Source organism: Caretta caretta, chromosome 6 (assembly GCF_965140235.1).
Source record: "Caretta caretta isolate rCarCar2 chromosome 6, rCarCar1.hap1, whole genome shotgun sequence".
Taxonomy (NCBI): domain Eukaryota; kingdom Metazoa; phylum Chordata; order Testudines; family Cheloniidae; genus Caretta; species Caretta caretta.
The window spans coordinates 107,582,301-107,607,018 of record NC_134211.1 but is presented as its reverse complement, the minus strand read 5'-3'; the positions used below and the strand labels follow the sequence as shown (position 1 = coordinate 107,607,018).

At 47.0% G+C, this 24,718-nt stretch overlaps 2 protein-coding genes and 1 long non-coding RNA gene across 5 annotated transcripts in view; 2 read left to right on the top strand and 1 right to left on the bottom strand.

Moving 5' to 3' along the window:
* The first annotated feature begins 554 nt into the window (after positions 1 to 554).
* LOC142072620 (uncharacterized) lies at positions 555 to 6,903 on the top strand. Its single transcript, XM_075130054.1, has 3 exons — positions 555 to 1,442; positions 2,031 to 2,469; positions 6,900 to 6,903. The coding sequence occupies exons 1-3, from the start codon at positions 860 to 862 to the stop codon at positions 6,901 to 6,903; spliced, it is 1,026 nt and encodes a 341-aa protein (XP_074986155.1). The 5' UTR covers positions 555 to 859.
* An 866-nt stretch (positions 6,904 to 7,769) lies between these two features.
* On the bottom strand, positions 7,770 to 14,892 carry LOC142072365 (uncharacterized). Its single transcript, XR_012668765.1, has 2 exons — positions 14,805 to 14,892; positions 7,770 to 10,302 (listed from the first exon to the last, which is right to left on the bottom strand). It is a non-coding gene; the product is annotated as an uncharacterized LOC142072365 (long non-coding RNA).
* Positions 14,893 to 15,010: 118 nt separating this feature from the next.
* Positions 15,011 to 24,718, top strand: part of CCDC85C (coiled-coil domain containing 85C) — a 165,556-nt gene continuing 155,848 nt past the window's right edge. For 2 of the 3 annotated variants that reach the window (XM_048855485.2, XM_048855483.2), the window contains exon 1: positions 15,011 to 16,519. In XM_048855485.2, coding sequence (XP_048711442.1) covers positions 15,811 to 16,519 — 709 coding nt within the window. In that variant the 5' untranslated portion in view covers positions 15,011 to 15,810. The remainder of the gene's footprint in view (positions 16,520 to 24,718) is intronic. The other variant, XM_048855484.2, reaches the window with a different exon arrangement.

Below are 24,718 nucleotides of genomic sequence, written 5' to 3'. Positions count from 1 at the left end.
ATCTTAATGGCACAGCTTAATGGATTCTGGCAGATGAGATGACTCAGCTAATGTTGCCTGCAGTTCATTTGCACACTGCGATCTTCTTGATTAAAATGTTACGAGTAGTTTGGGGATTTTCTCAACACTTGAAAAATGGCTTTGATATCACTGGCCGGAAATGCAGTCTTCTGATTATACTGTGAAATAGGATTCACCCTCCCCCCATTTAGCTAGCAGTGAAATTCTTGCTATAACTGTTAAATATAAATATTCAGGGACAGATTCTGAAATGTTCCGATCATCTGTAACTCCCAAGTGACAGCTGCATGTGCCCAGAGCCTTTGAGGATTTAGACCCCACTTCCTAGTATTTTATATATCTAAAGATTAATATAACAAAAAAGGTGAAAAAACCCACCCACTCACTAGAGATGGCTGGAAAATTTCAATGAAAATGAAATTTTGATGAAAAATGTCCATGAAACTTACCACCGTCACCATGGTTAAAACTCTTAACACTTAGCCCTGGTCTACACTAGGACTTTAGGTCGAATTTAGCAGCGTTAAATCGATGTAAACCTGCACCCGTCCACACAATGAAGCCCTTTATTTCGACTTAAAGGGCTCTTAAAATCGATTTCCTTACTCCACCCCTGACAAGTGGATTAGCGCTTAAATCGACGTTGCTGGCTCGAATTTGGGGTACTGTGGACACAATTCGATGGTATTGGCCTCCGGGAGCTATCCCAGAGTGCTCCATTATGACCGCTCTGGACAGCACTCTCAACTCAGATGCACTGGCCAGGTAGACAGGAAAAGAACCGCGAACTTTTGAATCTCATTTCCTGTTTGGCCAGCGTGGCAAGCTGCAGGTAACCATGCAGATCTCATCAGCACAGGTGACCATGATGGAGTCCCAGAATCGCAAAAGAGCTCCAGCATGGACCGAAAGGGAGGTACGGGATCTGATCGCTGTTTGGGGAGAGGAATCCGTGCTATCAGAACTCCGTTCCAGTTTTCGAAATGCCAAAACCTTTGCGAAAATCTCCCAGGGCATGAAGGACAGAGGCCATAACAGGGACCCGAAGCAGTGCCGCGTGAAACTGAAGGAGCTGAGGCAAGCCTACCAGAAAACCAGAGAGGCGAACAGCCGCTCTGGGTCAGAGCCCCAAACATGCCGCTTCTATGATGAGCTGCATGCCATTTTAGGGGGTTCAGCCACCACTACCCCAGCCGTGTTGTTTGACTCCTTCAATGGAGATGGAGGCAATACAGAAGCAGGTTTTGGGGACGAAGAAGATGATGATGAGGAGGAGGTTGTAGATAGCTCACAGCAAGCAAGCGGAGAAACCGGTTTTCCCGACAGCCAGGAACTGTTTCTCACCCTAGACCTGGAGCCAGTACCCCCCGAACCCACCCAAGGCTGCCTCCTGGACCCAGCAGGTGGAGAAGGGACCTCTGGTGAGTGTACCTTTTAAAATACTATACATGGTTTAAAAGCAAGCATGTGAAAGGATTACTTTGCCCTGGCATTCGCGGTTCTCCTAGATGTACTCCTAAAGCCTTTGCAAAAGGTTTCTGGGGAGGGCAGCCTTATTGCGTCCTTCATGGTAGGACACTTTACCACTCCAGGCCAGTAACACGTACTCGGGAAACATTGTAGAACACAGCATTGCAGTGTATGTTTGCTGGCATTCAAACAACATCCGTTCTTTATCTCTCTGTGTTATCCTCAGGAGAGTGAGATATAATTCATGGTCACCTGGTTGAAATAGAGTGCTTTTCTTCAGGGGACACTCAGAGGAGCCCATTCCTGCTGGGCGGTTTGCCTGTGGCTAAACAGAAATGTTCCCCGCTGTTAGCCACAGGGAGGGGGAAAGGTTGAGGGGGTAGTCACGCGGTGGGAGGAGGCAAAATGCGACCTTGTAACGAAAGCACATGTGCTATGTATGTAATGTTAACAGCAAGGTTTACCCTGAAAGAGTGTAGCGACTGTTTTATAAAATGTGTCTTTTTAAATACCGCTGTCCCTTTTTTTCTCTCCACCAGCTGCATGTGTTTCAATGATCACAGGATCTTCTCCTTCCCAGAGGCTAGTGAAGCTTAGAAAGAAAAAAAAAAGCACTCGCGATGAAATGTTCTCCGAGCTCATGCTGTCCTCCCACACTGACAGAGCACAGACGAACGCGTGGAGGCAAATAATGTCAGAGTGCAGGAAAGCACAAAATGACCGGGAGGAGAGGTGGCGGGCTGAAGAGAGTAAGTGGCGGGCTGAAGACAGGGCTGAAGCTCAAATGTGGCGGCAGCGTGATGAGAGGAGGCAGGATTCGATGCTGAGGCTGCTGGTGGACCAAACCAGTATGCTCCAGTGTATGTTTGAGCTGCAGCAAAGGCAGCTGGAGCACAGACTGCCACTGCTGCCCCTCTGTAGCCAACCGCCCTCCTCCCCAAGTTCCATAGCCTCCTCACCCAGACGCCCAAGAACGCGGTGGGGGGGCCTCCGGCCAACCAGCCACCCCACCACAGAGGATTGCCCAAAAAAAAGAAGGCTGTCATTCAATAAATTTTAAAGTTGTAAACTTTTAAAGTGCTGTGCTTAAAGTGCTGTGTGGCATTTTCCTTCCCTCCTTCACCACCCCTCCTGGGCTACCTTGGTAGTCATCCCCCTATTTGTGTGATGAATGAATAAAGAATGCATGAATGTGAAGCAACAATGACTTTATTGCCTCTGCAAGCGGTGATTGAAGGGAGGAGGGGCGGGTGGTTAGCTTACAGGGAAGTAGAGTGAACCAAGGGGCGGGGGGTTTCATCAAGGAGAAACAAACAGAACTTTCACACCGTAGCCTGGCCAGTCATGAAACTGGTTTTCAAAGCTTCTCTGATGCGTACCGCGCCCTCCTGTGCTCTTCTAACCGCCCTGGTGTCTGGCTGCGCGTAACCAGCAGCCAGGCGATTTGCCTCAACCTCCCACTCTGCCATAAACGTCTCCCCCTTACTCTCACAGATATTGTGGAGCACACAGCAAGCAGTAATAACAGTGGGAATATTGGTTTCGCTGAGGTCTAAGCGAGTCAGTAAACTGCGCCAGCGCGCCTTTAAACGTCCAAATGCACATTCTACCACCATTCTGCACTTGCTCAGCCTGTAGTTGAACAGCTCCTGACTACTGTCCAGGCTGCCTGTGTACGGCTTCATGAGCCATGGCATTAAGGGGTAGGCTGGGTCCCCAAGGATACATATAGGCATTTCAACATCCCCAACAGTTATTTTCTGGTCTGAGAATAAAGTCCCTTCCTGCAGCTTTTGAAACAGACCAGAGTTCCTGAAGATGCGAGCATCATGCACCTTTCCCGGCCATCCCACGTTGATGTTGGTGAAACGTCCCTTGTGATCCACCAGAGCTTGCAGCACTATCGAAAAGTACCCCTTGCGGTTTATGTACTCGGCGGCTTGGTGCTCCGGTGCCAAGATAGGGATATGGGTTCCGTCTATAGCCCCACCACAGTTAGGGAATCCCATTGCAGCAAAGCCATCCACTATGACCTGCACATTTCCCAGGGTCACTACCCTTGATATCAGCAGATCTTTGATTGCGTGGGCTACTTGCATCACAGCAGCCCCCACAGTAGATTTGCCCACTCCAAATTGATTCCCAACTGACCGATAGCTGTCTGGCGTTGCAAGCTTCCACAGGGCTATCGCCACTCGCTTCTCAACTGTGAGGGCTGCTCTCATCTTGGTATTCATGCGCCTCAGGGCAGGGGAAAGCAAGTCACAAAGTTCCATGAAAGTGCCCTTACGCATGCAAAAGTTTCGCAGCCACTGGGAATCGTCCCAGACCTGCAACACTATGCGGTCCCACCAGTCTGTGCTTGTTTCCCGAGCCCAGAATCGGCGTTCCACAGCATGAACCTGCCCCATTAGCACCATGATGCATGCATTGGCAGGGCCCATGCTTTCAGAGAAATCTGTGTCCATGTCCTGATCACTCACGTGACCGCGCTGACGTCGCCTCCTCGCCCGGTATCGCTTTGCCAGGTTCTGGTGCTGCATATACTGCTGGATAATGCGTGTGGTGTTTAATGTGCTCCTAATTGCCAAAGTGAGCTGAGCGGCCTCCATGCTTGCCTTGGTATGGCGTCCGCACAGAAAAAAGGTGCGGAACGATTGTCTGCCATTGCTCTGACGGAGGGAGGGGCGACTGACGACACGGCTTACAGGTTTGGCTTCAGGGAGCTAAAATCAACAAAGGGGGTGCCTGTACATCAAGGAGTATTTCAGGCAGGACTGCACGGAGGGTTCCAATAAGAAATGGTGCACCTAAGTTATCGTTGTTATTGGAACAAGGAGGTTAGCCTGGCCTCTGATTGATACATGGCTAGATTTACCTCGCTGCACCTTCTCTGTGAGTGACTGCAGTGTGATCTAGAGGAATGAGTCCCCTAGACAGGGGAGGAGGCAAATGAGTACAAAACAAATCTGGTCTATTTCTTGTTCTGAGCCACTCCATCTATCTTTTACATCTTTGGCTGGCAGCAGACGGTGCAGAAGGACTGCATGCCATCCACATCTCATGCTGCTCGGCAGAAGATGGTACAGTACGACTGCTAGCCATCTTCATCTCTTGCCTGCCTGGCATAAGATGGTACAATACGACTGTTAGCAATCCTCATCTCTTGCCTGCCTGGCAGAAGATGGTACAGTACGACTGCTAGCAGTCCGTATCGCCTGCCCGCTCACCATAAGACGGTTCAATAGGACTGACTGCAGGACTAAAGAGAATGACCTGGTCAAGTCACTCCAAATTTAGTCCCTGCGCCCATGTCTGCCCAGGCGCTCCCAGCCGACGTGGCCAGGAGCACCTCGGACACGACGAGGACGACTACCAGCCGTATTGCACCGTCTGCTGCCAGAAGGCAATGGGTTGCTGCTACTGTGCAGCAAAGCCGTACTGCATCTGCCAGCACCCAGGAGACATAGGGTGACGGTTACCTGAGCGGGCTCCATGCTTGCCGTGGTATGGCGTCTGCACAGGTAACTCAGGAAAAAAGGCGCGAAATGATTGTCTGCCCTTGCTTTCACGGAGGGAGGGAGGGAACGGGGGCCTGACGATACGTACCCAGAACCACCCGCGACAATGTTTTAGCCCCATCAGAGTGCTCCATTGTGACTGCTCTGGACAGCACTCTCAGATGCCCGATTGTTTGCCGTTGCTCTGACGCCGGGAGGGGCGCTTACAGGGTTGGCTTCAGGGAGCTAAAATCAACAAAGGGAGTGGCTTTACATCTAGGAGTATTTCAGGCAGGACTTCATGGAGGGTTCCAATAAGAAATGGTGCACCTAAGTTATTGTCCTTATTGGAACAAGAAGGTTAGCCTGGCCTCTGATTGATACATGGCTAGATTTACCTCGCTGCACCTTCTCTGTGAGTGACTGTAGTGTGATCTAGAAGAATGAGTCCGCTAGACAGGGGAGGGGGGGAAGCAAATGAGTACAAAACAAATCTGGTCTATTTCTTGTTTTGATCCACTCCATCTATCTTTTACATCTTTGGCTGGCAGCAGACGGTGCAGAAGGACTGCATGCCATCCACATCTCATGGCTGCTCGGCAGAAGATGGTACAGTACGACTGCTAGCAGTCCGTATCGCCTGCCCGCTCACCATAAGACGGTTCAATAGGACTGACTGCAGGACTAAAGAGAATGACCTGGTCAAGTCACTCCAAATTTAGTCCCTGCACCCGTGTCTGCCCAGGCGCTCCCAGCTGACGTGGCCAGGAGCACCTCGGACATGACGATGACGGCTACCAGTCGTACTGTACCGTCTGCTGCCACAAGGCAAGGGGTTGCTGCTACTGTGTAGCAATGCCGTACCGCATCTGCCAGCACCCAGGAGACATAGGGTGACGGTTACCTGAGCGGGCTCCATGCTTGCAGTGGTATGGCGTCTGCACAGGTAACTCAGGAAAAAAGGCGCGAAACGATTGTCTGCCCTTGCTTTCACGGAGGGAGGGAGGGAACGGGGGCCTGACGATATGTACCCAGAACCACCCGCGACAATGTTTTAGCCCCATCAGGCATTGGGATCTCAACCCAGAATTCCAATGGGCAGCGGAGACTGCGGGAACTGTGGGATAGCTACCCACAGTGCAATGCTCCGGAAGTCGACTCTAGCCTCGGTACTGTGGAAGCGCTCCGCCGAGTTAATGCACTTAATGCACTTAGAGCATTTTCTGTGGGGGGACACACACTCGAATATATAAAACCGATTTCTAAAAAACCGACTTCTATAAATTCGACCTTATTCTGTAGTGTAGACATACCCTTAGTGAAACAAAAAAGAGAGCTAGCTTGAATTCCCCACCCAGCCCTGTTAAAGATCACTGGAGACGATCTGGGCCCAATAACGTTGCTGGAAGAATGTAGGAAACTCTAGAAGAGGGCTTCTTGGGTTTTTTTTTTCAGAGTGTAGACCATATCTTAATAGAGAATTTGTCCAAAGGACACCTTCCCTCCCATTCACCATTGAAAGAACCACAGAATTTGATCTAACAGATCAGGAAGTATTTATCTCAGATCTAACCAAAATGCTATACAATGGCAGTTTTAGGACCTGACTTTTGGACTGGTGAAGAGTATGCCTACGTGGTCAATCACAATCTTAACTGTTCCCTCAATCTACTGTAGGATTTTTTAAAAAAATGATTATTTTTTGCTGGTACATTTTATCTGTTTATTAGCTCCTGAATTATAAAGCAAATGGATGCTCTCAACTCTCATGATGAAACTCCCTATTGATGTCAGGTAGAATTTCACAAGCAGAATGAAGGAAATATTTGGCCTAGTTATAATAGCTGAGCTCAGTACTAAGAGGTGCTGCATATTCTGCCCGTAACTTGCCTTTATGTTGTATCTCAGCTAGAGGGGCTAATGCATCTAATGTTTCTCAGCTAGAGGGGTGGGCAAACTTTTTGGCCTGAGGGTCACATCTCGGTATGGAAATAGTATAGTGGGCCATGAATGCTCACAAAATTGAGGTTTGGGGTGTGGGCTCTGGCTGGGGGTGCAGGCTCTGGGGTGGGGCCAGAAATGAGGAGTTCAGGGTGAGGGAGGGGGCTCCGGGCTGGGGCAGGGGGTTGGGATGCCGGGGGGGTGGGGTGAGGGCTCCAACTGGGGGTGCGGGCTCTGGGGTGGGGCTGGGAATGAGGGGTTGGGGAAGTAGGAGGGTGCTCTGGGCTGGGACCGAGGGGTTCGGAGGGTGGGAGAGGGATCAGGGCTGGGGCAGGGGGTTGCGGCATGGGAGGGGGTCAGGGGTGCAGACTCTGGGCAGCATTTACCTCAAGCAGCTCCCAGAAGCAGCAGCATGTCCCCGCTCCGGCTCCTATGTGGAGGCGCAGCCAGGCGGCTGTGCATGCTGCCCTATCCGCAGGTGCTTGGGGCGGGGACAGGGTGTGAAGCCCCTTGGCTGCCCCTACACGTAGGAGTTGGAGGGGGGACATGCTGTTGCTTCCGGGAGCCACGCAGAATGGGGCAAGCCCCTGACCCCGCTCCGTGGCTGGAGTGCCAGAGCAGGGCAAGCCCCAGACCCTGCTCCCCAGCAGGAGCTCGAGGGCCGGATTAAAATATCTGGAGGCCGGATGTGGACCCTGGGCATAGTTTGCCCACCCTGGGGCTAATGGGATGACAGACCCCTTTCATGGGGCTTTCCAGTGGATCTGGTCCTGATCATATAGTTGGTAAGAAATAAAAGAAGAAAGAATTAAACACGACAGCTTAGCTCTAAAATGCTCAAACGCAAATTACTATTTAATTAGAGTTGGAGCAATGGACAAATCTCATTCACACAGATTAGGAATGTAGCATAGTTTGCATTATCACGTAGCAGAAATTTTCACTGTCGAAACCTGAATTAAGCATTTAAAAATATTAATCAAAGATTAGTTCTTGGTGCTGATTTCTGAGAAAAGACTAATAGGGATGAAGATTTATAACTTGGGTGAGTAATGGAGTTTAGACTCTAAGGGTCACACCGTTAGCTGGTGTGAATTGGCGTAGCTTCATTGAGTTGAGGATCTGGCCCCTTGCATTCAATAGCAAAGGGTTCATTCTGAACTGGGTTTGTAGCATTAGGTAGTCTAGATAAGCAAACTTCAACCTGGCAGAGCAGGAGAGTCGCTTTGTCAGCAAATGTATTCACGGGGAGTCATAAAGCAATGGAGTGATATCAGGGCACCCTGTTGCAATGCTTGTGTCATGATACTGCATCCTAAGATTTACTCAGCACATAGGAAAGTCAGACACATCACAGTGCACTGTACCATGGTTATTTGGAAAAAGATTAACTGCAAGTTCATCTGATATAATGGGTCAACTTCATCTCGGATGTAAGCAGGGACAAATCCACTGACATCAATGTGCCAGAGGTGAGTTTGGTCTAATTTCTCCTCTCATTCCCCACTCCAGGCTGCTTGGAGGAATAGGAAGAGATGCTGGCAGCTCCAGTGCATGTGCTTCTTGTGCTGCATTGTAAGTGTGCAAAGCCATTTGTAGGGCCCCGCCGAGATCTCTGCCTCCTCTTCCTGAGGCCAAACCTGACTCTGAGATACAGTTTCCTGAGAGCCACAGAATCTCAGGGGGAGATGCACTAGCCTAGAGCAGAGCATTAGAAGTGTTTTTTTGTAATACTGACTCAGCCCTGTAGAGGGAATGCTTCGGTAAGATTTAAGTGATGTGATGTGTGATTTCCAACACCAGGCACCAAATTCACCCCTGGTGTCACCCAACTCAATTCAATGGGGTGACACCTGGGATGAATTTGGCCCAGTAACTTTTTCCTAAAATTCTTGTCATGTTACACAATGGCTTAATAAATTAATACCAAAATAAAGTTAAAAAAAACAAAAAAGAATGTTATTTTAAATTCAGTGCAAGTGATAGCCTTTGATGCAGTATTACATGGGCATAAAAAGCTTATGATGACATGCATATTAAAAGGACTTTTCGTTCACAGCTTGCTGAAGGCCCCGCAGCTAAATGTAACAAACCAAATGTTTGGTGTGTTGTTTATTAACTCCTCTGAGTTTTCCATCTGAAATTGGCCAAGCAGAACCATAATTCCAGCTGAACCACATCGAGGAACTGGCTTTGTTAGCTGGATGTAGAAAGCACAAGCCCTTCAAAAATATCCCAGGATGTGTGTTGTTTGTTGAGATAAAAGCAATAAACCTATTTGAATACCTTAATATGTATTGTTGATAATAATACCTTGCACTGATGTAGTCACTTCCTTCCAAAAATCTGACAGAGCTTTCCAGACATGCCTCACAACATCCATCAGAGCCACTCTAAACATGGGTAAACAGAGGCACAGAGAGGCTGTGACATGCCCAAGATGATTCAAAATCAGTGACAAAATTGGGAACAGAGGCAGGAGTCCTGACTCTGAGCCCTCTACACTAAATAGACAACACATTCCCTCATCACCTTCCCAAGCTGACAATCCTTTTATCTACTTAAAAAGCATTATGATACCCATGTTTAAAGAAAGACAGTCTAGGTGAGAGCCCTCCCCACCAAATACAAGTCATTCATGTCTATTTGCTGCTCGTGGATGTCTGTATCCTAATAAACTAAGTATTAATCATCACAATGGTTTATCTTCTTAGTGTACATTAATACTTTCACCCTTGGAGCTCTTTTGTCCAGTAGGCTAATTCTTTGCAAAGCCAGCAGATTCATCCAGAGTTTCCTCCAGAAAAAAAAAAAATCCAGAAAAAAACAGCTTCTCTGGGAACAAGGTCAACTGTGATGCCACAAAGTCAACTTCTGTACTGCAAATCAAGGGCAGCCCTGGTAATATGCCGCCCAGTCCAGCCACGTCCAGATTGCATTGGGCAATCATCACTGCCTTCTCCTCCCAGTGACATTGTGGAATGACATCTCTGAACAACTCCCTTTGCCTTCACCCCTCCTTTCCCTCCCAGCAAATTGAAGGTAATTTTACAAATAAGGATGGAGCACTCTGAAACAACTGGGAGTGCCTGGGACAAGCACTTTTTACTTCCTATAAGAGAGGATGTGATTAAAGCCATGTGAATAAAGGGCTTGTCCCAGAAAATGCTCAGATGCCTGAGACAGGATGCAACCCAGAGATGTTACAAAACAAATCATTGCATTTGCGTAACAATGTGGGCCAGTGGACTGGGGAGCGGGAGACCTGGTTTCAACACTCTGCTCTCCATTGCGTTGCTGGCCAAGTCACTTTGTCACTCTACACCTTGGCTTCTCTGAAAGGGCGATGGTTTTACTCGCATGCCGAGATCTGCCAATGAAAAGCCAGAGAACAGTATTGTTATTATTCATGCAAGAAGATGAGAAGCAAGGAGTGGTAAGGGAGACCTTACAGTGGGCTAACTAAAAATAAAGGGCTAGCTTGAGCCTTTAGATTTAACCTGGAGTAAGGGGCAGCACATAGCTGAGCTGCTCCAGGAAGACTCCATAAACACTGTGCCTCAGTGATCCCCTATGGGACACATTTCTCCTGGAGCTCCTCTTTATGCAGTATCAGTTAATTACTAGATGCAGCATACATACTCCCCGACCACATGCAGCCAATCCACCAACTTCCTCCCCCTTTCTGATGGGGGAGCTGTATCGGACACACAGCCCCTGCTCTTCCCAAGATGTGGGTTCATCCTGCACAGCTGTGTAGGGGGATGCAATCTGACTCCCCTGCATGGCCATGTGCGATCCAGTCAGAATCTAGTTCCAAACCTTCAGACACTCTACAATCCCACTCTTCATCAAGCCAGGGGTTATTTTGTACTTAGTGTAATGATAAGATATGGCTTGAACCTCTTATTTTTAAAACTGTGTCTTCTTGACTATAACAGGGTTCAAAAAAGAACTAGATAAATTCATGGAGGATAGGTCCATCAATGGCTATTAGCCAGGATGGGCAGGGATGGTGTCCCTAGCCTCTGTTTGCCAGAAGCTGGGAATGGGCAACAGGGGATGAATCACTTGATGATTACCTGTTCTGTTTATTCCCTTTGGGGAACCTGGCATTGGCCACTGTCGCAAGACAGGATACTGGGCTAGATGGACCTTTGGTTTGACCCAGTGTGGCCATTCTTATGTTGATCTTACACAATTGCTGTTTTGACAACATGAGCGCCTGCTTATGAACAAGAACTGCACAGCAGGACACCCTAACGTGAAACCAGTATGAGCTTGCTCCAAGCAAAGTGCAGGGCAGTGCTTGGATATAGTCATTTGCCAGTAGGGGATAAAATCCTTGTATTGGAGCCCAAGGTATTGTATTGGAGCACTTGGTGCAATCAGGTTCAACCTACAGGCCAGAAATTTGTTCCTCAGAAGTAGGTTGATCAGGTTAAATATCTAATGCTGGGGACCACCTGCATATCCTTCCATCTCAGATTGCTGTTATCCTACATTCTTTAGGAGCCAGGGACAAAAGTTAGCCTGGCTCAGCGATGGTTTAGAAGCATCCCTGGAGAGGAATGTGTTCCATCAGAGGCAGGAAAATCCCTCTCCTCTGCTCCAGTGAGGAGTAGGGAATTGTCTTTATTTACAGAGGACATTGCCAGAGGCAGGAACCAATGAGCCCAGACTAACTTACACAGAAAAATGTCCAAGAGGCTGCAAATTTATTTAATTAAACTTAACGGTATAACGCCAAAGGGAAGCAACTGGAATTCCTTGGGCCATTGCTCTGTGCACCATACTCTGATGCATCAGACTTGAAGTTGCTTTTTGCCAGAAGGACATCAAGGCCACAGGCCTTTACCAGCTTTCCAATGTGGCCAAACGGCTGAGAGTGCACAAAGTTAACCTAGAGGTCAAATGAATCATTGACTGCGTTTCCCTTTGGATAAGGAAGGTGATGATTTCCCAGTAGGACCATTCTAAGACAGGTTAAGGTCACAAAGGAAATGGCTGGTAGCACCACCACAACTAACTGTTGGTGCATTTTTCCTTTTACAACACAGTACATGTCAAAAGCAGATTTAAAATTATGGTTGTAGAGAAGTGGTGTAGCCCAGAAGATAGGGCACAGAACGTCGGGTGACCTGTGTTCTCTTCCCAGCAAGGCTACTGACTTAATGCACTGCTCTCTATGCCGCAATTCCTCCATCTGCAAAATAGGTCTAGTAATACAATACTTACCCTCCTTTGAAATCCATGAATGAGAAGTGACACATAAATGCAAAGCATATTTATTTATTATCATGTAGCCTTCATGAGATATCCTACAACCATCACAAAACTGCCTAGCACTTGCTTGGCACTATGTAAATATTAAACCCCTCCCACATATATTCAGCAGCTCTTCAATCAACATAGTCCAGTGACACTCCTGCAGCTCCCTATCCAGACCCTTCCCTCCTGCATTGCTGGAGTTTGCATCTCACCAACTGTCCACCCTTTCTCCAGTAACATGGAGCTAACCCTCCCCATACAGCAAGCCTGGACCCTGTGCTGACCACTGTACTCAGTGCATGCGCCCAGCTCACCTGTTTTTCCTCATTCTCATGCTTGGGTTCAGGGACAATGGGAAGACCATTAGCAGGATGCTGAAAATTGCCAGGCCTAGCTATAGGGATGATTTCAAGTCAAAGCTGGTTGCTCACTTGCCTTCCAAGGCTATCCCTGCTCCTCAGAAAGCACTCATCATATTGCAGCTAAGCTGTACTGCTGTTACCGGCTATCACCAGCTTCTTCTTGGCCTTCAGCTCATTCTTCCTAACCAGTTGTATGTCAGGAATAGTGGGCTCTGTAGGAGAAAATGCCCTTTCCATATTTTCCCTTTAAAACTATGGACAAGTAGGAGTCGTGCAATTCATCTGTATAAACAGCAGCTGCTGCAGAAACTTGTGCAACATCCTCCATTGTTGGGGGTTATATATATAATATCTATATGCATACAGCTGAGCTATATTTAAAAAATATATATGCATATTGCTGAGCACCCCACAGGCTGTGGATGGAAAGAGGGTTCCTGTGAAGAGGTATGGCTATGAAAGGGGATGGGATGTCTCTTCTGGTGCACAGCCAACACCCCTACTGCAGGTAGCTGGCTGAGAAGATGCAAACATCTGAGGCTGACCTAGCCCTCTCCCGTGTCTTTCACTTCCTTCCACCTTGCCCACTTGAGAAGTCCCCACACACTCTAATATCTGGGCCACTGCTCTAGACAGCAGCTGAGTATGCCCACCAGTATGGCCAGATTCCTCTGGCTGGTACTGAGTAATCCTTCAGTAAAGGCTGGTCAAAGAAAGGTCTAAGGTTAGCCAATGGCCCTGTGTGCCACAAGTACTGGTTTCCCTTCCCCTCATTGTGGTGAGAGGTGTAGCAGCAGGAAGGGCCTTAGCTTGTATGGTAACAAAACCCACCTCCCTGGGGGCAAGGCTTGCCTCGCCCTTGAGGCAGCCATAGTGGTGGTGTGATGGCCACCATCTTGGCTGACACACCAAGGACTGAACCAGGGGCCTGCAGAACTAAAAGCACAACAGCTTGAGTTTACAAGCCAAGCCGCACCAACTGGGGGCTCTAACAGGCCCCTATCCTGTTGAGAGGGCACTGAGGGCAACGTGTTACACACTCACCAGTGGGCTACAGTAGCTGAAGCTTAGGTCATAGGAGGCTGCTGCCCAGCTGCAGATAGAGGAGCAGCCACAAGAGTGGGAACCAGAGGCTGGAGGCACTAGGGACATACACTGAAGAAAACTTACTCGTGGTGTGGCCAAAGGCTGAAACAGACTGAGTCAGAGAAGAATGAAGGGTTTCTACGGGGAGAGTGGCTGGAGAAGTGACCTTACCAATCTCATGTAATGGAGCTGAGGAGGGGCTGCATGTTACATAACAGTGTTGGAAGGAGAAGGACAGTGGGCTGGGTTGCTCAGGGTAAGGGCTGGCAGGATGGAGGCTGTGAGAGGAAGCCTACACAGGGTAGAGTAGCCTCAGCTGTATACGGGCAGGAGTTGGAGGAGGGGCTGCTTCCCCCTCTCTGGTTATTTCTCTCTCTAGGTAGATACAATGCACCCATCCCTGTGATGTCTCAGAGCACTACAGAATGATCGAAAGCCACCCCAGTGATCACCTCAGCTTTGGTGGTGCCACTTTGGTAGGCGCCCAAGACACATGCTTCGGATTGACCAGTGGAAACGCTCTGAACAAGAAGCCAGGGGTTGTTTTTGCAGCTGTTGGGGCACTGCCTGCTTGTGCCAGCAATCCCAGGGTCAGCGCTGTGTTTCTCCTCCACTGTGGCTACTGAGGCACCATCACAACAAAAGGAATATCCCCAGAACTGGGAAATCTCTGCTGCTGGAATAAAGGGCACCTCCTCTCCCCACATACCCCACCTGCTTTCCTGGTTGCGGCATCAAGAGATGGGGGCGGGGGTGTTTCTTACGCGACATCCCTTGTCCTATATGGACCCTGGTAAAAAACAGGGATGTAACAAACCGATAATAACTAAATAAGAATGAACGACTCATAATGGAACCCTACCCAGGCAGCAAACCTAATGCATAAATAAACCAAATTCACCAGCAACTGCCGCAGAGAGGGCAAGAGACGGGGCCATGTACAATAAGGCAGCAGAGGCTCCGCGTCCCCTGTGCTCCCAGCTCCTTTCAGACCCAGCCCGGCGGTGACCCATGGCTGCTGGGCGAGCCCGAGCGAGACGCTGGCAAAGGCGGATCGCGGGGCACAGGCGCTCCCAGGCTGAGCGTGTGTGTCGCTGCTGGGGAGCGCGCGGCCCCTTTAAGAGCCGACGCTGCCCTACCTTTCCCTTTGTACCTGCTTTTTGAAAGCGCTTTGCAGCCCCCGCATTGGCTGGGGGGAGCCACCGCTTCTCCCCAGTAACTTGACCCGAGGCGCACAGCGAATGCAACCTGAAAAGTCTGGAGCATGGCAAGGTCCCTGCCCCCAGCCTCTGACACCCAATCAGGCTGCGGGGGGCGGTCCCCGCCTCTCTAAGCCGCCGCTCCCCGAGCAAAGGACTGTCTGTATTCGGCAGCAGCCGGGTAAGACGGTGGGGGAAGCCTCTTGTGCAGTGGATCTGTGTTGTGCTTTCTCTCCTTCAGTACTGGAGGGGGCCCCACCTCCGCTCCTCTCCCCTCCCCAGAAGTAGGTGGGACCAGTTCAAGCCCTGTAGCTGAGCTCCTGCTTTCTGATGATTGTGCCATTAGAGGAATGCTCCTTCGCTCACCACCTCTTGTCATGAAATTTTTTACGTGCAGTTTACAAAGGCATTGACATCATCCGGAGAGCAGCCTCGGAATTAACGCCAAACAAACAACCGGAGGGACGGGTTTCTATTTCACATGTTATTCAAAAAACCAGCTACCTAGCTCAGCAGCTGTGGGGTGGACAGGGATCGGATCAGGAGAGCTGGGTCTGCACTGGAGGAATTAATGGTGCCCTTATTATTTTATTTGTACTGTTTATTGGAAATCGATGGGTTTGGGATTTTTGTAGAGGAACAAGTGAAATGAGCAAATCCAAGAAGATTGACCGTTGCTGATTAGCCTCCACTTAGTGTTGTTTTCACCTAGGGTAAGTTGATTGATTCACTTTGGAGACTTAATTAAAAGCATTCTAAAGCTTTGAATCGGATCTCCCCCTTTTTTGGTTTTTGTTATGGGGGACAAATCTTTCAAGGTGAATTTGCTGTTTTTTTTCTTGCCCCATCCGCTCTGAAGAACTACAATTTTCTCCCTGCCCAACATGTTACAGTAAATTTTAGTTCTAGAAAACACTGTTTATTATTATTATTTAAAAGAAACAGTATCTAGACTCAAATATGGCAAAAAATTATGTGGAAGGGTCTAAGGAAGACCTGAGCAAAATTTCAGAAGAGGAGATGATGAGATGGAGCAAGGAAGAGCTGGTGAAAAGACTGAGGAAAGTAGAAAATGAAAAAATGAACTTAATGGTGGAACATGGCAACTTAATGAAGGATGTAAACAGGAGGCTCCAGGTTCATCTGCATGAGATCAGGGGGCTGAAGGAGGTGAATCAGAAATTACAAGATGATAATCAGGAACTGAGAGAGCTCTGCTGCTTCTTGGATGATGATCGGCAGAAAGGCAAAAAGCTGTCCAGGGAATGGCAAAGGTTTGGGAGGCACACGGCCAGTGTGATGTGGAAAGAAGTTGGGATGTATCAACAGAAGCTGAAGGAGCTAGAGGCAAAGCAGGAGTCCCTCATGAGGGAGAACATGGAGCTGAAGGAGATAGTCCTCATGCTAGATGAAGAGAGAAATGGAGCTGGCTCTAGGAGCTCTATAGACAGCCAAGCCAGTTTGACCAATTTGAATGGGAGCTCTGGGGCCAGGGATGTGGGGGATGGTAGTAGCACCTCCAGCACTGGGAGCGCAGGGAGCCCAGATCATCATCACCATCACCTCCATCATCACAAACCTGTCGAGAATAAGGCTGGAGCAATAAGGAGATCTATGGATGACTTGTCTGTACCCGTTCACCACAGGAGTATCCCCAATGGTCTCAATGGTAAGTCTGTTCCCCCACTTCCTCCCTCTCTCTAGTTCTGTTTGAGGAAGTGCTGTCTAGTGGTTACACAATTGAGGTGAGGTGACATGGGGGCTGTGCTTAGCTCTGCCACAGATTTCCGGTTTGAACTTGGGCAAGTCACTTTAACCACTCTGCCTCCACTTTGCCCCCTGTGCAACGGAGATGTCTGTCTCAAGGAGGTGCTGTGAGGGTTAGTGCATTGACCTTTGGACAGTGCATGTATCCGGAAGAGTCCATGGGAATGCATGTTATCATTTATTGTAAGGAGTAGTAATTGTATGATAGGAAATACAGCAGGTGACCATCTGGGAAATGGGAAATGCACCCTGTGCATTTCTCTGTGATTTTATTAAACCTCTTAATCTGATAACTAGTTCGTAGTGGAGCTGTTCTGATGTAGTTATACTATTGTTAAATGCTCATCAGATGCATTATTAATGGAGGGGAGGGGCTGTGAGATGGTCTTTTATTTTTTGTTTTAAGTCCTGGCAGGCAAACTGACTATATGTTTTCTGAATTAAATAACATTGATTTTCCTGTTAGTGTTTTGTTTTATCTTAGCTGCTTGCCTGATAGTTTCATGAGCTTGATAAAAGTATAGTTGGGATGTTGGAATTATTACAATCTTCATCTGCCAAATAATGGATAAAAGCATCACCTGTTAACTACATGGGGCTTTCACTGGCAGACTGTCTGAAACTGAGCAATGCCCAGTAGCTAAAGACTGTGTTCAATGTATAGGAATTAGCTTAACTTTTTTGCTTCCTCCCCTTCCTCTTCTGAAATAATCAGAGAGGCAGGGATCATTCTATAACTGAATCTGTACTTATACTTTATACAACGTGTGGTCACAATTAGAAAAATCCCAATATGGAATGATGACAGGCCTCATCCTGTTCTTCTCAGGCAGGCAAAGTTGAGTCTATATTGAGCTGGCTTTAAAATAATACTAATATTGATAATAATAATATTACTAGCATATCCCGAGAATGTCCTTAAAATCCAGATTTGTGGGGAAAGAAGCCTGGGATGCAAAAGGATTTCAAATTAGACAGGAAGAACTTCTAAAGGGTGCAATTCTGATGAGAAGAACCAACAGGAAGCAACCTGGGCTCATACATGACAGCTAGAGTTTCAGCTTCTTCAAGCCCTTTCCACCAGAATGTCCAAATCAGATTGGAATATTCTGTGGTAAATGGGATATAAACTACAGCATCCTCCTTTTCCAAGCTTAGAAACTGCACCCTCAGCACCGCCAGCTTGCAACAGCAAGGACTGAGTGGAATGTCAGAAGGGAGGAGCGGGGGAGTTGGTTTTTCTGAATGATGTGCTCAACTTGTCATGTTCCAAATGTGAGAATGTTACACTTACAAAGGGGTAGATTTAGTTCATCCCCTCCAATGGGAGAACCACAGGATGGGGCAGATAAGGGACTGCCAAGTCACCCTAATACTGAAGGAGTTCTAGGAATGATGGAGGGAGCAGAGGCCATGGCAAGGTCCTGGTGTTCTATGGGTAAGCCTCAGGGCCACTGAGAATGTGAGTGGGACTCACTCAGCACTTATCAGCCCAATCCTGAAGAGTGTTATCCTTCACTAACTTGCCATGCTCCGAGTTCCCTTGCAATAGCTGCCTTTTCCCTACAATAGTTGAACACATTACACCCATTTAACTCAGGGAAGGAATGCTGGTTTAGAGGCTGGTACTGTCCTCAGATGTTGCAGGACATAGTATCTTAAACGTAATTTGCTTCTCACGCTACTCTGCCATCTCATGAATTTTAAGCAGCATTTTAAAATGTCTTCAAAGCAGAATTGTAGATCTTATTTTATAAAGCTTTGCTGTTTGCATTTCAGATGCTTTGCCTTGATGTGTATTGTGCAAAAAAAGCATTTTAATTCTAAATTCTTTCTTTGTGGGAGGAGGGTCACAAAGTCTTTTTGATATACTGGGTCAAGTTCCTCCTAGATGTCACTCCACTAATTTCAGTAGAGTGACACCAGGGCTGAGTTTAGCCCATTTATGGTAACCAGATGTTTTCATGAACTGGATTGTTTGCTAACGCAAAGCATAAAAAAAGGCCCTGATGCCATGGTGATGGGTGCCATAGAGAAACATTAGATAGAATTCAGTTGCCTCCCTCTGCTTACACAAGAAAAGGAAAGTCTGCAACTGCAGGGCCGAGTTGGGCATGGAAGTAGGGAGTGCTGCCTCTGCATGCCAGCCTCTCCAACCCTCCCCTCTGTAAGCTTCCCTCTAAGCTTCACCACTAGTATCCAGTGCTATGGGATGCATGAGCCAGAGCTGCTAGATCAGGGGGTTTCAGCCTTTTTTTCGTTTGTGGACCCCTAAAAAATTTCGAATGGAGGTGTTGACCACTTTGGAAATTGTAGACATAATCTGCAGACCCTCAGGGGTCAGTGGATCACAGATTGAAAACCACGGTTCTATGGTAACAACTACCTTTTGCGGACCCCTTAGACATAGTCAGCGGACGCCCAGGGGTCTGCAGACCACAGGTTGAAAACCACTGTGCTAGATTCTCCACTCGCCGGGGTCATTGACACAAGTTATGGCAGCTTGTGTGATAACTTGCCTAGTTTCTCACTCTGCGCTGGGCAACCGCTCCCCCTGCACTACATATGCTGCCTCACCCCCCTCCTTTTGATGCTGGTAGCTGGGGAAACCAGGTAGCCCTGCACATTCCATGAAGTCCAAGATCTGTAAAGAGGTGAGTGCCTTGCGGTGTAGAAGCAAGGAGACACTGCATAGATACCGTTTACTTCCAGAGGTTCTCTCAGGATATTTGGTATTGGGCAGGGTGAGGAAAGTCTGGGTTCAGAGGATGTAGCCCTTGAGCTCTTTCCTGTGGGGTGTGTATGTGGAACTTTGCCCTGATGGGATAAATCCAAGAAAACTCTGTGTTTAAACTCAGTTTCCATTTCTCTGAGTGGAAATAACCCATGTAGAGGAGAAGGGAGTATTAGGTTTGGTTGTGTAGGATGGGGGGGCGGCCTGGCTTGGGTTTTTGTGTAGGAAGGAGCAATGTGGACTTAGGGAAAACTTTTCAGAAGTGGTGACAGGTTTAGGTTCCTCTGTTTAATGGATGCCCAACTTGAAACACTTGGGATGGTCTCTTTGGGAAATGTTGACACTGACTCTTTACCATGAACTTGTATAGTTTCATGTCTGCTGGTGTGCAGATATAATCTACACTCTGTAATAATTCATGTATGGATGCCAGTAAACCTGATCTGGTGAGTTAGGTAGTGAAGCTGTAAAATGACTTGCATAGTTGTCATTCTCCGATGGCATCGGTATTCAGCAGAGGCCCTGTGCCTTTGGAAAAGCTTGTGAATACATATGCAAATGCAGCTTCTTATCTGGCTACTTTTGATTGGCAGCAAGAAGTCTGGCACTGAGGCACACTCAGGACGGTGTGCTGCAATTCTGGTAAGGCTGCTGCAATGTGGAAAAGCGAGACAGGTGAACATAAAGAATGCAGAAAGTCGAGTGAGTCTGTGGTTGAGCTGAGACTGAAACAGTCTGCATCATGGATTCCGTCCATTTGTTCTGCTTGGTGATTCTTGTGCCGGAAGCACAAGAAGGTGGAATTCAAATTTCTTTACATTTTTGGATTGATTTATCTCCCTTGAATAAAAAGAAAGGGGAAATTTTGAGGGTCTTGTTGCAGAGAAGCACTGGTGCTAGGTTTTAATTTTTTGTGGCATTAGGCAAACTAAAAAATGCCCAGGCTGCCCATCCCCTAGCTACTCAGACAGAAAACAGTCCCTACATGGTTTCTTAACTCTCAGAGCCTAAGATAGGACGTGGAGTAAGAGTACTCAGGTTTTGCTTGGGGATCATGCTTTCCTATGTATTAAGCAGAATGATTTCAGTTGGATAGTGGTTTTGTGAAAGAGTCAAGCACTTGGAGGCCATTCAAGTCATCTCTCACACGACAAATTAGATTTGAAGGAGGTCTGTACAAGAGAACAGAGTTTAAACCACAGCCTTGCTTTCCCTTTCCCCTATGAGCCTATGGAAGTGGGACTGAGCACAAGAGCCTAATCTAGCATCCACTGTCCATCCTCCTGTTGACTTCAGTGGCCTGAGGATCAGGCCCAAGGTGAGAAGATGTACATGAAATGATAGATTCGCCAGGTAAATTCAGGCTAATTTTAGTAGCCATGATAAAGAACATTGTCCCACTTTCCCTTGTCTTACCTCTCATTCTCTTTCCTTTAAAGTATATCAGTTCTGCGATGCAAGGGGATCTTAGTAGGCCTTTTATCAGAGAAGTTTCCAGAGCTCCGTGACTAACTACTGACAACAGCAGTAATCATGGTATTAAAGATAAGTGATGACCCCAAATTTACTAGAACAGTGTATAAATTGGATAACAGAATTTATGTTTATGTTTTACAGAATATCCAGAGACATGTCTCTGGATATTCTGTAAAAAGCCAGGTAGAAATCTGTCTGGCCTTACTGTCTGGCCTTACAAGCTGCTTGCGTGTGCTTGTTAACTGTAAGGTATGTGGGAAATTAGACTCTCAGGGACTGATCCAAAGACTGCTGAAGTCAAAGGGAGTATTTCTATTGACTTTTGCGGACTCTAGATCTGACCCTTATTACTGTTATCCAATAACGGTTGAAAGCATAAGACAATTGGCTTCCATAGGATTTGTGTGCACCTCTTGGACTCTGCACAGCTGATAATATGAGGCAAATGTGACACTGGTGCCGGTATGGAACAATTCCACCCATTGGTGACCAATCACCAGTGTAGCTGCAATGGTGTAAACCACTAGTGAAGACAAGGGCGGCTGTGATTTTCACCAGTCCAGTTTAACTCTGCTTGAAATAAGGGTAAATGCAAATTGTGGCTTTCCTTTCCACACTAGAGGTTTGTATTGGTGCAAACACACTAGCAATTGATGGATGAGATGGAGACAAAATCCCAGTGCATACAAGGCTTGAGGGCTTTTCATTTTTCTCCAAGGGTCAAATTTTTGTCATGAGAGGTTCATACTCAGCTCCCATTGAAGTTGTTTGTTCTGGGTTCCTAAGCTGCTCCTCAGTTTGTCTTGCTGTTTCCCATGTCGCCTGTGCTTTATTCCAGTTGGCTACCAGCTCTAGCTGGGTCAACTTTTCTAAAAAACCAGAGTGGTCAGAAAGGTCTGTAGGAAATCTGTAAATTTGGCAATTAGGCTATTGATTGATGTCTCTGCTGTAATAATTCATCACTGCTATCCTCTTCAATGGAAGAAGAATGATCTCTGAGGACGAGGGGGTGGAAAGATCACTAGTTTTACCGATTCCCACTTGTAAATGTTCACATATTTACCTAGAGGGGACAATATATTATGTTTTAAATGGTGGCAAAGAAACATTGTTTAAAGAGCTGTTCCATGCAGGTTGGTATTGATCTTATGTGCAGCCTTACTGTACTTCTTTCTCCCTCTATCCATTCTGCTCTCTTTAGGGCCAAAGTCCTTTGTTGTTATCGGAGTATTGCAATCAGTATATACATTTGCGAGGGTGCATTAATGAGGCCTGAGAGACCAAAAGGAGGTAGGGGTAGGCAACGTCGGGCAGAAACAAGAGATATGGATTATTTAAGGTATTTTAGTGACCATCTGCCACACACTGAAGAAATAGACATTTTTCTATAGTTCTGATGGAATCCCAAAAGTTAATTTTTACAGTAAAATTTTCTTTGGAGAGGGACTCAAATCAGACTCCGCTCTCTTGCACACTCTCTGCTTCATCCACATGAATTATGTGGCAAGGGTAGTGAAATCTGAACCCAGATCTGGGTCCTGTTTCCACAAAAGCCTCTTTCTTTAGAATGGGCCAAACTAGAGCCCTGGATCGAAACATGAAGTTGTTGGATCTGAGGTTGGCTCAAGCTTCAAATCTAATATGCTTATTCTAATAATATTTAGCACTTTCTCTTCAAAGTGCTGTAGAAACATTAATTTTTTGATGCTGTTGTATTTTACATTGCAATAGTTCTAACATTTTAGAACATGAGCTACAATCCTTCATGATAACCATGGAAACTTGCCCTGAGCTGAAACTTTAAATGTAAGACCTGAGCAGAATACCGTTTTAAAATCTTCTGAAATTTTATCCGGGTGTGTGAATAGAAGATTAAAAAATGCCCATGTTTCAGAGTGCCACCAAGAATGTGATTTGAGTCTCTTCAGGCCAGATGTTCATTGTCCACTAATTTTGAGTGCCTCAGTTTTTGGGTGACACCTAATGCCAGATTTTTCAGAGGTGTTGAGCTCATGCCTTCCTTTTAGACTTGCACTGGGAGTTATGGGTACTTCTAAAAATCAGTCCATAGATGTTTACGCTGGGCCCCCAAAATTGGTGTCATGTTTAGAAATTTGCATCCCATTGCCTGAATCTCTCAATGCTTTCTCCTTCAATCTCATTAATAATTTTGGCCTCTCTTCCAAAGAGACCTTTCACTGTTATGAGATGTCCCCTAGGAAGGAAAACTCCCTATTGATTAAAAGGCAATTTTCTATGGCTCTTGATGGAATTATCCACTTACACCTGTCAAAAGCAATCAAAATAAGGGATGTAAACTATGTTTGTTGCAATGTAAATGATTTGGTTCCTCCGGAGGCTTTTGATCAGATAAAGCAGAGGATCGAATTAAACAGCGATCTAATGAAGTGGCAGGTACAGTAACTCAAAATGCAGTCCTGCCATGCCCAGTAAATGGGGAATGTGCGGGGCATGACCATTAAAACAGGCTGCGATTTAGTAGAGGTCTCACTGTTGTAATAGTGGGCCTGTAAAAGGCTAAGGGATAATTATTCCTTTGTGGCAATGAGGGCTAAGTGTCTGGTATCTTTCATGCCTTTGGATTAATGCTCTAGGAGGCACTGGGCAGAGCACAGCGACCAATAGCTCCTGCTACCAGTGAGAAGGTGTAACCAATGCCCTCCTGCTGGTGAGCAGTGAGACGGTGTGGAGCTTGTGACTCTGCCCATACCTCCCTCACATTCACCTCCCCTGGGGTCTATTATTGCTGTCCCAGCTTCCCAGGGCATCGTTCTGGCCTGAGGCCTGCCTCAGGTGCAGGTGCTCTGGAGGGCAGTAGGAAAGGAGAAAAGGGTTAGTAGCCAATGGGCTTAAATCGACCCAACCATTTTGGATACACTTTCCACGCAGCAGAATAAGGGAAATTAATGCTATTTTACTCTGGTTTTAAATCTGCTAAAGCTGTGACTCAAGGAAAGCCAGTTGATGCTTGAACTCCATCCTCACTCATGAGCAATCTATCCTTAACTTTATCTCATTGCAAAGCATATGACATTGCTGACCTTGGTAGTACTGGGGTGACTTAGTGCCAGAACTCACATCCGTAGCTTTTACCTGTATGGGTTGTGTGGGTTTGTGTTCCCATTTGCATTGTTATTTTTAAAGATGCCTTTTGTCTGGGAGTTGGAATTTATCATGCCCTGTCTCAAAATGTCATCATCTCCTTGTGGTTAACTTGCTGCAATTCATGAAACACTTGGCTGCCAGAAGTAGTTATGTGCAGCCGTTCCGCTGCCTGTGTAATGGACAGAAAATTGTAAGCAGCACTGCTAGGCACTCGCACACTAACATGTCCACCACGAAGAGGTTGACCCATTTCCACAAATAGATCACTACTGGCAGGAAAAGTAGCATTGTCTCAGAGAATCTGCCTTTCCGTTGCCTATTGACTTGTGAAGTAAGAAGAAGGTTAACTCTGTCTCCCGCATCAACAATCATGCCAACACGTGACTCTCCATAGTAACAGAAGCATCGTTGCTCATGTACGTTTGTAAATCGCTTCTTCATCTGACAGAGGCTTAAAACGGCAGCAATTCCATTTTTCTAATGAGCACTTTTATTTGTGAATGGGATGCATGGTGTACAGCACTCGGAAATGATCTCTGGGTATATATAGGCATTTATGAAGCACTTATCACTGAGGTATTGGAGTGCTGCATTGCATGTTATATGACACCTTTGTTGTCTTGTGAGTCTGCACCATTTGGGCCAGGTTGCAATTGACTTTTGTGCACAGGGACCACAGAAAAAGAGGGGCCCCCTACCTTATATTGCCCTTGCAAGAGCTGGTCACAATAACAGGGACTGCTTGGCCCTGGCTCCCTTTGGAAA

What these genes read in the sequence shown, in the direction of transcription:
- LOC142072620 (XM_075130054.1), top strand. Translation starts at nt 860, where the DNA reads ATGCAGATCTCATCAGCACAGGTGACCATGATGGAGTCCCAGAATCGC. An exon ending in AGGTGGAGAAGGGACCTCTG is followed by an intron (nt 1,443 to 2,030) that starts GTGAGTGTACCT and finishes TCTCTCCACCAG; the next exon opens with CTGCATGTGTTTCAATGATC.